General features: G+C 45.3%; 1 protein-coding gene across 1 annotated transcript in view; it reads left to right on the forward strand.

Annotated features, from left to right (window-relative positions):
* LOC309548005 (uncharacterized protein) overlaps positions 1-16842 on the forward strand; it is a 128917-nt gene that overhangs the window by 20866 nt on the left and 91209 nt on the right. Inside the window, exons 8-12 of the mRNA XM_082247989.1 lie at positions 343-503; positions 782-1034; positions 1274-1444; positions 3589-3826; positions 3929-4140. Of these exons, the coding sequence (XP_082104115.1) occupies positions 343-503; positions 782-1034; positions 1274-1444; positions 3589-3826; positions 3929-4140 (1035 nt within the window). The remainder of the gene's footprint in view (positions 1-342; positions 504-781; positions 1035-1273; positions 1445-3588; positions 3827-3928; positions 4141-16842) is intronic.

The raw sequence follows: 16842 nt of genomic DNA on the forward strand, positions 1-16842 counted from the left end.
TTCAGGGATATTATTTGTTTGCTTACCCACAGGGTGTACATGATTTATCTGTATTGTAACAATTTTTTTTATTGATTTTTGAAAGGATTATACACAAATATTTGATTTTTTTTGCACATATTGTAGACAGCATCACTTTTACATCCCCCTTTTAACTTTTATTACTGATTTCCCACTTATGTAGGATTTATGAGGTAGGCAGCAGCCCTTTTCTGATTACCATAGCACTGAATCCTTGATTAATTATTTAATATGCATTTTTTTTAACTACAAACTTATGATGCCTAATGCATATATTAGTCATTAAAAATGAATGATGGTAACCTTCTGGGTGTCCTTCAGGGGATCCTCGAGTCAGTGAGCAGCCTGGTCTGACTGCGTTTCACACAATCTTCATTAGAGAACACAACCGCATTGCCACTGAGTTGCGCAGATTAAATCCAAGATGGTCAGGAGAAATACTCTTCCAGGAAACAAGAAAGATAATTGGGGCTTTGACACAGGTGAGGAACGGGTTTTGCTTTAAAAGCCAATATACATAAGCTAATCCAGCACCAGGTACATGAGCATCAGGCTACAGTTTACTTTTAGCAGTTCAAGTTTGTAATACAATTGGCAAAGACCACCCCCACCCTGGTAATTGGAAGATGATCAAACCAACATACACTAGTGTCTGCCATCTTCTGTTATAAATTACTAACATTTCTGAAAAATTTTAATCATTATAAATTATTCTACTATTTTTATTCCCAAAAGTTCTAAATATTTTTTTCTTTGACAGAAAATAAACTATAAAGACTGGCTACCCCTGCTATTGGGCTCTTCTATGTCCAGGGTTATTCCTTCTTACCGTCGCTACAATGATTCAGAAAATCCAGGAGCATCCAACGTGTTCAGTCTGATTTTCCGTATGGGCCACACAATGATCCAACCGTTTATTTATCGACTGGTGGATCGTTATCAGACCTCACGAAACCTGCCTCCAGTTCCTCTGCACCTTACCTTCTTCAATACCTGGAGAGTTGTCCGAGAAGGTATATTTTGGTTGTCCAGAATAAGAAACCCTAAAGCGTGGATTACCCCCAACCCCATGTTAGACCTTAATGTTCTTTACCATTGTGTAGAATATCTTCAGCATTAGATCATATTACATTACCAGTCTCCTTGCCTGATATTGTAATGATTTATATTTTTCAACCTTTATGACCTAAATACATCTCATTCTTTACTCATTTCATGCTTAAGACTTTGCAAATTTGTTATCTTCTTGCAGGAGGTGTTGACCCACTGCTTCGTGGTCTAATGGCCAACCGGGCAAAACTCAACCGACAGAACCAAATTTTGGTAGATGAGCTCCGAGAACACCTATTTGAGCTTTTCAAACGTCTTGGCCTTGATCTAGGGGCCATTAACATGCAACGAAGCAGGGATCATGGACTACCAGGTAGATAATAAAAATAAAAAGCTTCTACACAATAAGGATCTTATTTATGGTGACTGTTTAGAAAAATCCATTGCACTAATTATTAACCACTTCTGGACTGGAAGGATTTGCCACCATAATGACCAGGCCATATTTTGCGATTCAGCACTGCGTTACTTTAACGGACAATTGCACGGTCGTGCGACGCTGTACCCAAATAAAATGTATGTCCTTTTTTCCCACAAATAGAGCTTTCATTTGGTGGTATTTGAACACCGTAATGGCGGCGATCTGCGTTTTTTTGCGGGACTGCGACATTGCGGCAGACAGATTGGACCCCTGACTGACACTTTTGGGGGGACCAGTGACATTACTACAGTAATCAGTGCTAAAAATATGCACTGTTACTGTAATAATGACACTGGCAAGGAAGGGGTTAACACAGTAAGTGATCAAAGGGTTAGATGTGTAACTACGGGCGTGTTTCTAACTGTACGGGGGCGTGGCTTGTGAAATGATCACAGAGACCTGTGTTCCTATATAGAAGGATCACAGGAGCTCTGTGATCATTCCAGAGAGAAGAGCGGTCAGCTGTGTTTACAAAAGCTACCCGTCCTTCTCTCTCAGTGGGGCGTGATCACGGGTGTCAGGTGGCAATCGGAGCTGCCTGCCCCGTGCATTGAAGTCCCCTCTGACGAGTGTGGGCGGGAGCGTGCCGCCGCCGGCGCGCATGGTCAGTGGCAGCTGGTGCTCCATGGACCACACCATACCTCCCCCCGCAGACCACACCAAACCGCCCCCCCCCCGGTCGCCGGCTCACTCACCCTTGCTGGACATGTGGAGGTAGGGCAGGCAGCAGCAGCAGAGATGGCGGCGGCTTCTTCTCCGTCAGTCTCCTGCGTCTCCTCCCTCCTCCTCCATGGCCAATGGCATGGCTTCTCCTTTCGGCCAATTGGGAAATGGGTCTCAGGACCCGCTTCCTGATTGGCCAGGAGGAGGATCCGTGTGACAATAGTGAATATTCATTCGCTATTGTTACACAACTGGGTGGGCCAAGCCCACCCTTTTTTGAAGCCTATTAGAGCATCTGGCTCTAATCACATGCTTCAAAAAAAAAAAAATAAACCCCATTGAACTCCATGCGTCCGGTTCACACAGTTTCGGAAGTGGTTAAAGAGGTTTATAAGGTATGGTATTAGCATATTTACTGTTATGAATTCTATTTAGAAATCAGCAAAAGACTGTAAACCTTTAATCTCTAAATTACCTATACAGTAAAACCTTGGATTGCGAGCATAATTCGTTCCAGAAACATGCTTGTAATCCAAAGCACTCTTATATCAAAGCAAATTTTCCCATAAGAAATAATGGAAACTCAGATAATTCGTTCCACAACCATTTATCCACAAGTCTTTCAGTTTATAGTCTATATACAAAGAAAACAAAAATGTCCATCCACAAATGGCGCCTCCACAAGGGGATTAGAAGCAAAATCCAGCAGGAGCTACAGGGTATAAAAGAGAAGAGAGGCGCCTCTAAGTGTAGCAGTATGGGGACATTTAATGAAGGTTCAACTCACATGGTTGATGATTAAGAGGCACATCTAAGTATGCAGGCATCCGGGATAAAGCTGTCCACATAGACCATCTTCTGAACCACTGGCTCTCTCCGATGTCAGTCTGCAATTGTGATTGGGAAGACTACCCTGCAGTAGAGTGATCTGAAAGCAAGACTTTGAATCGCTCGTGGAGCGCAGCGTGGAAGGGTGTGATGAAGATGGCAGTGAGGAGGATGGTCTATGTGGACAGCTTTACCCCGGATGCCTGCATACTTAGATGTGCCTGTTTTAATCATCAACCATGTGAGCTGCTAAATATTGAACCTTCATTAAATGTAACAATATAGCTACACTTAGAGGCTCCTCTCTTCTCTTTTATACCCAGTTGTGACATGACGCTACTTGTATATCAAGACATCGCTTGTATATCAAGTCAAAATTTATTTTAAAAATTTGCTTGTCTTGCAAAGCGCTCTCAAACCAAGTTACTCTCAAACCAAGGTTTTACTGTATAATATAATTTTTAGTTACATTAAGTTAGCCTTTTTACTTCTTATGTAGTAGTTTGTTTTCATGATGGCCATTTTTTAAAATCCTTTAAAATTAGGATACAGTACATGGAGGAGCTTTTGTGGCCTTATGGCACCTCGTAATGTGATGGAACTGGCTCAGGTGCTGAGAAACCGACCACTGGCAGAAAAATTCATGCAGCTATATGGCACACCTGCAAACATTGACATCTGGGTTGGAGCTGTTGCAGAACCTCTGTTGCCTAATGCGAGAGTGGGCGAACTGTTAGCTTGTTTAATCGGAAACCAATTCCGCAGAACTCGTGATGGAGACAGGTGAATATATACAGTATAACTTTGCAATGACCTACCCATTTTCTTTGTATCATGATATGTATTTTTCTGGTTCTTCAATACTGATCACTTATTTCCATACAGGTTTTATTATGAGCAGCCCAATCAGTTCACACCAGCTCAAAAAGCGGCATTAGAAAGAGTTACAATGTCTCGAATCATTTGTGACAACACAGGGATCACCCAAGTCCCCCGAAATGTTTTTGTAGCAAACAGCTATCCACAGGACTTTGTGACCTGTTCTCAGATCCCAGCATTTAACTTGAGCCCCTGGAGAAGAACAAAGAGTGGATCAGGTAAGAGATCAGGAGGAAAGCACCACGTTTGAAATTGTATCCACATAAAGAAAGCCTGATAAGAACCAGTGGCTGATGGTCCAGAAGATTATCACAAGATTATCACAGTACTGTGGTTCTTTTTACATTCTAAAGTTGAGAAAATACTGTACTATGATATACTTGTAGTTACTATAAACAGGCACTGGGTTTGATTTACTAAACCTGGAGCAGCTCTACATAGAACCCAATCAGCTTCCAGTTTTTTAGATTTTTTTTGTCAAAGCTTAACTGAATAAGCTGTAGTTAGAAGCTGATTGGCTACTGTGCGCAGCTGCACCAGATTTTGCATTATCCAATTTTAGTAAATCAACTCCATTCGATTCTTATATAAGAATTATCATTCTTATTCTCCTGGAAGGCAGTCCTAAAAAATTGTTAGGAAATATGTAACGTTTATTTATACAGGCCAGTGATATAATACGAATAATACTAATACTAATACGCTGTATGTACCATGATGATGCTTTGATTTTAATCAAGGTAAATGCATCACTGAAAAATACCTTTCCTGGCGCATCATGGCAGCACACAACGGGGGGGGGGGGGGGTTGTGGCTCCACAACCTGATAGGACTGGTTAACTATAAATGAAAGACAGACCTGGCTTGCAGCATTCTCCTTTTTGTCCTTACCTGATCAGGACTGGAGTCGCGAGGTATCCCTTACTGTTTGTCGCCCCAGCCAGGTTTAGCCTCTCCTGGGTGGAAGTCCATCCTGTACAGTCTCTAAATTAGCAATATGGTTGGTGCCCCATTCTGGTGGTCTGGGGGGCATAGTTCAGCCTCTCCTGTGTAGAAGTCCTTCCTGTACAGCTTCTACATGAGCTATATGGTTGGAGCTCAATTCTGGTGGTGACGGCCTGTCATAAAAGCTTTATACAAGATTTGACATAAGTGACAGCGTTTTCCATTTGCTTTCCACTTCTTTTCTCTGTTTTGTGGGTGTTTGCCATTTCCAAGATGGCTGCAATAGTGTAAGTACTCTCTGAGCATAAAAGGCAGGAAGTGATGCGGCCCCTGTGACCAGTTTTCTGGCTATCCCTTTTCCAAGATGGTGATCCGAGCATGCTCAGGCTCTGATGTCATCGCTAATGGCAAAATGTGACAGTTTGAAATGGTTTTATGGCATTTTTGGGCAACAGATGGTGGAGTTCTCTACTCATGCATGCTTGATGGTTATGTGGTCATTCACCTGCGCTTTTTCTATCTCCTTCTCAGTGTTGCTCTGGGATTACTATGCTTTTTATAGCATTCACCTTGGCTCTTCCTATCCCCTTCTCAATGCTTGTTCTGGGATCACTGCGTCATGCTGTTTTTCATTTCAGTCTGCTGCTTTACTCTGTTTCTATGGGGAACGCTGCCCAGTCAGACCACCCATTGCTTTTAAGGTATAGGGATTAGGTAAGTAGTGAAGATTGAGAAAAAGACAGCCAATATATACAGCCCTGTAAGGATCTCAAGATGGAGGAAGCCCTCTAAAGGTCAAGACAAGTCGCCATCTAAGAGCACTGCAGACATCCAGGCAATGTTGATCAAGGTCACCATCTCAACCGTCATTATCATTGCTCCCCATTTACAAACATCACAGGCAGGGGCGTTGCTAGGTGGGAAAAAGACCAGGGGCTTCAGCCCGAAGATAAATTTGATAACCCCTCCCACATTTTAAAGTAAGCCCCGCCCAAGCTCCTCCCATATTTAAAAGTAAGTACCGCCCAAGCTCCACCCAATGGCCCCCTCAGTCAAGGGTCAGTCAAGGGGTGGTATGGAGAGGAGTACAGGGGGTGAGAAATTGGGTGGTATGGAGAAGAGAGAAGTAAAGGGGGTCAGTCATGTGGTGGTATGGAGAGGAGTACAGGAGGTCAGTCATGGGGTGGTATGGAGAGGAGAGGAGTACAGGGAGTCAGACATGGGGTGGTATGGAGAGGAGTACAGGGGGTCAGACATGGGGTGGTATGGAGAGGAGTACAGGGAGTCAGACATGGGGTGGTATGGAGAGGAGTACAGGGGGTCAGACATGGGGTGGTATGGAGAGGAGTACAGGGGGTCAGACATGGGGTGGTATGGAGAGGAGAGGAGTACAGGGGGTCAGTCATGGGTGGTATGGAGAGGAGAGGAGTACAGGGGGTCAGTCATGGGTGGTATGGAGAGGAGGGGAGTACAGGGGGTCAGTCATGGGGTGGTATGGAGAGGAGAGGAGTACAGGGGGTCAGTCATGGGGTGGTATGGAGAGGAGAGGAGTACAGGGGGTCAGACATGGGGTGGTATGAAGAGGAGTACAGGGGGTCAGACATGGGGTGGTATGGAGAGGAGAGGAGTACAGGAGGTCAGTCATGGGGTGGTATGGAGAGCAGAGAAGTACAGGGAGTCAGACATGGGGTGATATGGAGAGGAGTACAGGGGGGCAGATATAGGGTGGTATGGAGAGGAGCGGAGTACAGGGGGTCAGTCATGGGGTGGTATGGAGAGGAGAGAAGTACAGGGGTTCAGTCATGGGGTGGTATGAAGAGGAATACAGGGGGTCAGACATGGGGTGGTATGGAGAGGAGTACAGGGGGTCAGACATGGGGTGGTATGGAGAGGAGTACAGGGGGTCAGACATGGGGTGGTATGGAGAGGAGTACAGGGGGTCAGACATGGGGTGGTATGGAGAGGAGTACAGGGGGTCAGACATGGGGTGGTATGGAGAGGAGTACAGGGGGGTCAGACATGGGGTGGTATGGAGAGGAGTACAGGGGGTCAGACATGGGGTGGTATGGAGAGGAGTACAGGGGGTCAGACATGGGGTGGTATGGAGAGGAGTACAGGGGGTCAGACATGGGGTGGTATGGAGAGGAGTACTGCCGGCATCAGATGGAACATAAATTAATGCAGCCTAAACTCAATCCTATTAAACTCCTTTGGCGTAAATGTAAACAGCCAGGTCTTCTTGTCCAACATCAGTACCTGACCTCAAAAATGCACAAGTTCTCACAAGCTCAATACAAAATCTTGTGGAAAGCCTTCCCAGAAAAGTGGAAACTGTTTACAGATGCAAAGGTGAGACCAACTCAATATACCACCCCATGACTGACCCCCTGTACTCCGCTCCTCTCCATACCACCCTATATCTGCCCCCCTGTACTCCTCTCCATACCACCCCATGTCTGACCCCCTGTACTCCTCTCCATACCACCCCATGACTGACCCCCTGTACTCCTCTCCTCTCCATACCACCCCATGTCTGACCCCCTGTACTCCTCTCCATACCAACCCATGTCTGACCCCCTGTACTCCTCTCCATACCACCCCATGTCTGACCCCCTGTACTCCTCTCCTCTCCATACCACCCCATGTCTGACCCCCTGTACTCCTCTCCATACCACCCCATGACTGACCCCCTGTACTCCTCTCCATACCACCCCATGTCTGACCCCCTGTACTCCTCTCCATACCACCCCATGACTGACCCCCTGTACTCCTCTCCTCTCCATACCACCCCATGTCTGACCCCCTGTACTCCTCTCCATACCAACCCATGTCTGACCCCCTGTACTCCTCTCCATACCACCCCATGTCTGACCCCCTGTACTCCTCTCCTCTCCATACCACCCCATGACTGACCCCCTGTACTCCTCTCCATACCACCCCATGCAGTGAGACCTCCCAAACTAAAAGAAAGGGGTCTCACCATAAATATGTACCAATGTTTAAGAATGACCAAATAAATAATCTATAAGCAGCTAAAAAGTCAACTGATTGAAGCAAACAACATATAAAATCCAACTCTTGTAGGCTGATCCGATTCCTTAAAAAAATTCTTAAAAAATCCTTAAAAAAATTCCTATATTTGCCTAGGATATATGAAGATAGGAAAATATATCCAACTTGTAGACAACTCCCAATCTATATTAAAAGACGTGTATGATGCGAATCCAAAAATTGATCCAATTCCTTAACACTAATCATAAATAAGTAATCTAAATATCTGTTCCCAGTGGAATTATGGCTTCTTTTCCTAAAACAATATGAGATGAAAACAGGCTAAATAGTTGCAACAGCTTTACGATCTTTGGGTACACATGCATCATCACTGATTCATTTGTGAGAATATTGGCTATATTTGTGAATTACGAACTAGTATTGCGATCCAGTCGGCTGTTGCGACTATTTAGCCTGTTTTCATCTCATATTGTTTTAGGAAAAGAAGCCATAATTCCACTGGGAACAGATATTTAGATTACTTATTTATGATTAGTGTTAAGGAATTGGATCAATTTTAGGATTCGCATCATACACGTTTTTTAATATAGATTGGGAGTTGTCTATAAGTTGGATATATTTTCCTATCTTCATATATCCTAGGCAAATATAGGAATTTTTTTAAGGATTTTTTAAGAATTTTTTTAAGGAATCGGATCAGCCTACAAGAGTTGGATTTTATATGTTGTTTGCTTCAATCAGTTGATTTTTTAGCTGCTTATAGATTTATTTGGTCATTCTTAAACATTGGTACATATTTATGGTGAGACCCCTTTCTTATTTTAGTTTGGGAGGTCTCACTGCGATTGGTTGACTCGGTCTGAGTTTCTTCTGAGATCTCTTCTATTGTGCGCCGACTCACTGGGGTTTTTTAGAAAGAAAATGTATTACAGCACATCCAGTCAGTGGCGTACCTAGAGCATTTGGCACCCGGGGCGGATCCTATATCTGGCACCCCCCAACTTTAAAATGTAAAAACACCCACAGAAATTTGTAATGTTTTCAAGAATATTTATTGCACACATTTCACAGCCCCCCATCACAGTGCCCCTTGCAGTGGCCCTCCGTCTCTCTAATCACAGTTCCCCCTTTTGCACTCTCTGCCTCCCTCCCCTGCATAGTCCTACCTTCAGCATAAATAGATAGCTAATACTATTAGCAATGTGTTTAAGTTTGAGTATGAGATTGGAGACTTGCTAAAGGAGAAGGCCAGAGACTGCAGACATAGTACAGGAGACGGTCAGAGACTGCAGACATAGTACAGGAGACGGCCAGAGACTGCAGACATGGTACAGGAGATGGTCAGAGACTGCAGACATGGTACAGGAGATGGTCAGAGACTACAGACATGATACAAGAGGTGGTCAGAGACTGCAGACATGATACAAGAGGTGGTCAGAGACTGCAGACATGATACAAGAGGTGGTCAGAGACTGCAGACATGATACAAGAGATGGTCAGAGACTGCAGACATTAAACAGGAGAGGGTCAGAGACTGAGGACATGATACAGAAGATGGTCAGAGACTGCAGACATGGTTCAGGAGACGGTCAGAGACTGCAGACACGATACAAGAGATGCTCAGAGACTGAGGACATGATAGAAGATAGAAGAACACTAGGGGGGCCGGAGAGCACAGGCGAAGAAGAGAGCACTGGAGGAGCTGAAGGGCACGGTGGGGTGGGGGTGGGGGACTGGAGAGTATTAAGAGGGGGTTTGGAAAGCATTGCAGGGGGGTTGGAAGGCGCAGGGGGTGGAGAGCACTGGGGGGGACAGGGAGCATAGGGGGGAGGGAGCATAGGGGGGAGGGAGATGAAAAGCACAGTGGGGAGCTGAAGAGCACCGGGGGAGGGCTAAAGAACAGGGGGCAGTCCAGTGCACTGGGTGGGGGGGTTAAGAGCACTGAGGCGGGGATAAGTGCACTGAGGGTGGGGGGGGGGAATAAGAGCACCGAGGGGGGGGGGGATAAGAGCACTGAGGGGGGGTAAGAGCACTGAGGGGGGGATAAGAACACTGGAGGGGGGGTTAAGAGCACTGGTGAGCCAGCAAAAGAAGTTGTATAGGAGGGGATGGGGCAGCTGCATATAGAGGAATTGATCTTTCCCTATTCTTCCTGCAGGAGGGAGAGGAGGAGAATCAGTTATTCAGCAGCTGCAGAAAGAATAGGGAAAAATGAATTCCTCTATATGCAGCTTCCCCATCCCTCTACTACCCAGCACACACACTTGGGCAATGGGCACTCACCTTCTTCCCGCCGAGGCTCCACCCCTTCTTCCTGCCGAGGCTCCGCCCCTTCTTCCCGCCGAGGCCCCGCCCCCTTCCCGCCGCGGCTCCGCCCCCGCTAGTCCCCGGACTGAAGGAGCTGCCACTGCCTGCCGTTTACACAGTGCCCTTTATGCCACTGCATCCAGTGATTGGTGGGCGATCTGGGGCAGCCGCAAGGAAGGAGAGTGATTGCCACTGTCAAGTAGCATTGATTTCGGGTGTGGGTGGGACCGGTATGCGGGGCTCCGCCCCATTGTTCCGTGCATAGAGAAACAGAAGCTGTCTGGGGAGGAAGGTAGGCGTGGCATACCGTCCCCGCCCACACCCGACATCAATGCTGAAACTTGACAGCTGCATTCACTCTCCTTGCGGCTGCCCCGGATTGCCCACCAATCATTGGATGTGCTTTATAAATCTTACACTGCTGAGGTATGTAGCCCGAGTTCTCGGCCAAACCCAGGCTTTGGGACTCGGGGCTAATCATTTTAAAAAAGCAACAGGAGACCCGGGGCTTTTGGGGAGCACACTCGGGGCTATAGCCCAGGTCAGCCCCCCCCTGCCAACGCCACTGATCACAGGTTACCAGCCCTAATAGTTGCTGCATTTGTGGTGGAAAGTCATTGCCTGCTAAGCTAATATGTCAAGTCTGCCTGGAACAAGCAGGATACAGCCCTGCAAGGACCTCAAGATGGAGGGAGCCTTCTAAAAGCCAGATCAGTCACCATTCAGGCACAGACATCCAGGCAATATTGATCAAGGTCATCATCTCACCTTATATTACTATTGCTCCCCATTTACAAACACAAGTTACCAGCCCTAATGATTTCTGCATCTTTGGTGGAAAGTCATTGCCTGACAAGCTAGTATGTCAAGTCCGCTTGAAAGAAGCGACAACTGACAAAGAAGGGGATGTCTGGAAAGTAGCCGCCGTGATTAAAGAATCGGCCAAGGAGTTGATACATGAAGCTTGCACTCCCCAGTCTGTGGCTGAATTGCCTAGCACTTCCAACCAGAGCCAGCAGTTGGTGTCCAAATTGGAAAGGTTGTAGGAGAAGAAGGCATCAAAGGGGCCATAGGCTTTGATGATTGGACAATAGAGCCTTTTGCAAGGGCAATTAGGGATGCAAATGCCTGGAGTGAAGTGGAGGAAACTCTCCGCAAGGTTAGAAAGTACAAATTTCCCTTCACTGAACAACTGGAGGAGTTAATCCAGGAAGAATATAAGGGGTCAGAGAAAAAGACCTGTATAAACAGGTTGTCAAAACTGTATACCCTGAAAAAACTAAAGGTCAACCTGCTGCAGTTTCCTCCAATGGTGGATGCATCATTAATGCAGCTGGCAAAACACGTCACCTTGCTGTTACATTCAAGGAGGCTCTAGGCAGAAAATTAGATCCAGCTTTGAACTATGTACTGTAGCATCTGCAGGTGCTTGCAGACCAGCAATATCTAGCCCATGTGCTGAGTGAGTCTAATGGGAGTGGTTTCATAATTATCAATCGGCTGCTGCACCTGCAGGACTCTGGGGAAAGTGGCAGGGTCTGCATCCCTTTGGGCATGATTTCCTATTGGGAGTATCATACCAAAAATGAAATTTTTGTTGCAGTGGATGCCAAAAATCTGACTTGTATCTTAGTGCAGACTTCTGGGAAAATCAGTGAGCAAATCACACAAGCAGGAAATTATGTTTCAGGGGGGTGTTTTGTACACATTCTGTGTACAGAACACCTCCAGATAGCCATATGGCTTTGCATTTTACAGAAAATTACAGCCCTGCAGATTGAAAAGGAAAGTGGAATTACCCTTTAAAGAAGCCCTTCTGGAGGAAGTGAAGAGAGACAAGGTGGTAACAGCTTTGTAAGAACAGAAATTGGCGGGAGACTCTGTGGCAGATGTGTCAGTAGACATTAATTGATGTTTTTCAAAAGTGATGTTTCCCACGGTCACTGCAAGGAGGGCATTATGGCTGAAGCCATGGTCAGCAGATCCCACCTTAAAAATAAAACTGATGAAAAATACCTGACAACAGATCCTATCTATTTGGGAGTAGACAGGATACAGCCATCTCAAGGGTGACCACTAGCAGGTCAGGGCAAATATCGTCTGACAAAAAATCAGAAAGATCCAGTATACAGGAGATACAAGGAAGCAAATCCTACGGACCAGGAAAAAGATGAGTAAAGGAACTGGAGAAGTACCCAATCTTCATTGTTGAAGCCTTAAAAATCTAAGACGCCTGTCGTGGGAGAACAGCAGAAGTCCTTTTAAGGGTGCACTCATCCAGGGGGTGCTTGTGGGAAGCTTTGGGCACACACTTGGATGGAAAATATTCCAGATCAGTGGGCAATATTGGTGTGACATTGGTAGAAAGTTAAAGGTAGTCCACCTTCAGATCTCTTCCAGCCAGAAAAAATACCAGATTTGATTGAAAAGTAAAAAATTCTGGTCCAGTTTGTAGCTGGATTAATTAAAAAATGAGCACTCGTGAAGGTTCCAAGTGCCCAGAGGAGATGAGGATTCGGTTCACCTCTGTTCCTAGCGAAATAAAAAAAAAAAATCAGGTAATCTGTGCCCAGTGCTAAACTTGAAAAAACTAAACAAGCACAGAATGTTAGGCTTGTGCAAGATAGACAACCTCTAATTAATTATATTATTGATAAATCTGGGAGATTGGATGCTCTGTAGGTTTATCAGTCATCTACTTATCCCAATCCGTCCTCAATTACTCTACCAGTTTCAGTGCCTCCCCCTCAGTCTTTACACCTCCCCCAGGGCATTCACAAAGGTCTTACTGTCTGCAATGGCGACTGGAAAAATCAGTAGAACTTCCACAAGGGAAAATCCATCCTCTGCTAGAGAAAGTCAAAGGTGCTTTGTGTCAGGGTGCCAGGAAACCAGACCACACGGGGATGCAGGTAAAATAAAGCAGTTTATTTGAGCAAACAACAATAAACACACAGCAAGAGTGAGGAAGTGAGAGCAGGAATAAGACAGGTTCATGTCCAGAAGTGGGTAGTCATCCAAGCCGGGGTCAAGCCCAGAAACAGGGAGTATACCGAAGCCGGGTCAACTGCTGATGCGGTGTCAAGAGCCAGGAGAGTCCTCAGCCAAGCCAGGTCATACACAGAAGAATACAGAGAACAGAAGACCTTGAAAACAAACGCAAGGGCAAAGACTGCAACCCATCAGGTGATAGATATAGTCAGGTGTGCAGCATCATCACTGTGCGATGCCCAGGCAGCAGGCAAGTGATGATGCAATCGAAGTCTATAAGAGGCAACAGTCTGCACATGTCCAAGATGGCTGCCAAAAGGAGGACAAGGTAAGACCTTGACACTATGGGAGCGAAGTCTCTTCCAGCAGAACAGTGCCGGAGTATCCTTGGTTTTTCATAACTGACCAATTATTGTTTTCGAATTGAACAATATCACATCAGACCCCAGCCAGAGAGGTTTCGGGACACATTTCAAAGAGCAAGGGGTGCAAGAGATGTAATGTGCCTATACAGCAGTGGAGGGGTAGAATTCTTAGGCTGTCAGTGGAACTTTCTGTATCAATAATTGCATTGATACCATTTTGGCTTAGGAGGCTCTAGTTTCTCTCTCCTACAGTTGAGCATTGAGTCACCACTGCCTCAGCCAGTGCTGACGGATCTGCTCTCTCATGGCCAGTTTTTCCATCCAGCTCCAAAAGGTTTGATGGCATGGAAATTGAGAGACGAAGGCTACCAAGTCAAGGGGGCTCAGTAAAGGCAGTGGCTACCTTGTGTTAAGCCAGAGAGGTCTCCATGAATAAGACTTATAAGAGAATATGGGTAAATTATCCAGATATCAAGCAGCAAAAGCCTTGAGTCCTTTATCACCTAAACCAGCCAAGGTTCTGCAGTTTTTTAAAACTGGGGCTAAACAGGGACCTAGGTTCAAAAATGTTTAAAGTTCAAAGTTCAGCCTCGTCTGCACTTAAAGGGGTTTTGTGATGCAATTTTTAAAAGGCTTGCATGAAGTAATAGACCTGCCAGGAAACCATTGTTCCCTATGTGGGACTTGCTTATGGTCCTCAGCTCTTTCAAGGCCTCATTTCTATCCTGCAGAATTGGCTACACTCTGCAATCTAACCCTGAAGACTGTATTTCTGGTTGCTACAACCTCTGTGGTTAAGTGAGAGAACCACATCCCCTGGATGTTGATCTTGTACGCAGAGTATTGAAATGATGCGCTGGAAGCTTCTTGAATGCAGAGAATAAATCTTTACTTTCATGGAGGAAAACAGAACATATCTTTTCAAAGAACAAGAAACAGTAGCATCCAAGTACATATAGTGATAGAGATAATGCTTTCTCGTATAATAGATATATGTACCTTACGCTATAACACTACAGCACCATCTGCTACATAGATAGGTATAATGCATACAGTATATAGTCATATTGCAAAGCAACTTTTGCTGTTGCTCTTCCAACAGATATAACTCTAATGACCTGCTTGCCAGCTACCTTTTTATTCAGGAAAGCTGAAATCTGTGCTTGGTTTAAGCATGGCTTAAGGCAGGGTCAGTCAGCATCAACACATACAGTCACTTCCTAGATTGTTAAGACAATTAAAAGAGCCTACTCTTCACAAGACCTTCCTGTTCCTGGAGGACTTAAGAGCACATTCAACTAGGGCAGTGCCAGCTCTGTGGACAGAGCAGTGCCGAGTTTCTCCTAAAGCTTTTTGCAGGTCAGCAATATGGTCCTCCCCAAACACTTTCATTACACTTTTAATTAGGTAAACCCGGCTCACGACAGTAAAATTTGAAAACGTAATTGTGCATACTTACACTACTGACCATTACAAAAGTTTTCCTGCACCCTCCCGTATGGCGAGTTTGTTCCCACTGTATGCTGCCATGATGCACCAGGAAAATGGAAAATTGTATACTCACCTTTCCGCAATTTCCCTTTCCTGGTGCATCTTCATGGTAGCATACAGATTCCCACAAAAAATGGTGAGAGTTACAGAGAATGCTGCGAGCCGGGTCTGTCTTTGATTCACAGTTAACCAGTCCTATCAGGCTGTGGGGGCGGAGCCACACTCCCCACCTAATAGGGGAGGCTCCACTTAACTGCCTCCTCCTCCCCTCTGGTGCCACATTCCAGGACAAGCAAGTGTTCTATTATTAAAAGTCAGCAGCTACAGTATTTGTATTGCTGACTTAAATTTTTCGTGGAGGGAGTTTGGACCTCCTCTTTAATTCACACTTACAGATCTCATCACTAACCCTCCACCCCCAGCTTGTGACTGGACAGTGAAAGTAAAAAAAGCAGACTGATGAGTTAACCTCTCTCTGCTCTCACCTCCTATCAGTATGTTCCTAGTTAGCGCATAAGTACTGTTTCATAACTGACTGACTCCATACGCTGCTTCTCTCCCTCTCTCAGTCTAAGCTCTGGTGTGCAGGGATTTCAAAGGCTGATACCCAGTCACTTACTGTACATGTTTTGCAAAAAATACATGTAATGCTGTATTAGGCCCCTTTCACACAGGGCGGATCCGTTTGGACAGACTCCGCTAGCTCAGCAGAGATTGTTCTTTTGATCCCCGCTGAGCAGGCGGATGACAGATCTGTCTCCGCTCACTGTGCAGATACGGACCTGTCAGAGTCCTGCTCTCCTCTATGGGGGATTGGATGAAAATGGACAGCCTGTACGTTTTCATCTGATCTCATCCGATCCGACCCGCTGGATGGATGGTGAACGTATCGCCATCCCTCTGCTTTCAGCGGATCTTGTCGGATCGGATGCCAGCCAGGTGTCAGCGGACACATGTCCACTGACATTTGCCTCCCCATAGAGGAGAATGGGTGGTCCGATCAGGTCCACCTGAAAAACGGACAGGCGGACCAGGACAATCTGATCTTGTGAAAGGGGCCATAATGAATATAGGGGTTCGCTCGTTTGTGTGTTAAAAAAAAAAGAGAAAATAACAGACAAGAATGAAAATACTACAAATGACTGTTGTAATGTGCAAAACACTGTTCCATACGTCCAGTCTTTTAGAGATTATAATACGGGAGGTGAGCCACACAAAACACAGGTCGTGATCACTATATCCAATTGAACTGACTCAAATGATTTGTCATACACATTCGAGCTAGTGGTAAAATAGGGTCACTATGGTCTAATATGTATATACTGTATACTGTAATGTACATATCTACATTTGCTTTTTATATGTATATGTGCAATGCAAATTTTTCATTTTGTATACAAAATGTTTTTTCCCAGTGTTACCTGTACAGATTCTGTTCTCTTCTTTTGTTTTCCCTGAATGGTATATAATTATATGGGAGGGAAAAATTTGAGGGTCTTGTTTCCACTCCTTTACATGATAGGGTGGTATACACTTTAGCTATTTAGAGTTTTCCTTTACCTGTGCATATAGTAACAATTCATTTCACTCTTTTGTTTTCAGAGCTTGAAGAATCTGAAGAAGAATGATAGGACAGGAAAGAAGGCGGTGGCTGTGTATAATCTGAATAATTTTTTATCAGTTACAATACTTTATGCCTCCTCAGACATCCCAAGTCCCAAGGTGCGAGAGTCTCCCGCATTTGAGCTGCAGCAAGTGCCACGCGATATCCCAGCTGTCAGCTTTCAGAACAGAGCCGATGCTTCCTGT

This window comes from Pelophylax lessonae (assembly GCF_965119305.1).
Source record: "Pelophylax lessonae genome assembly, chromosome: 2".
In the NCBI taxonomy this organism is placed as follows: domain Eukaryota; kingdom Metazoa; phylum Chordata; class Amphibia; order Anura; family Ranidae; genus Pelophylax; species Pelophylax lessonae.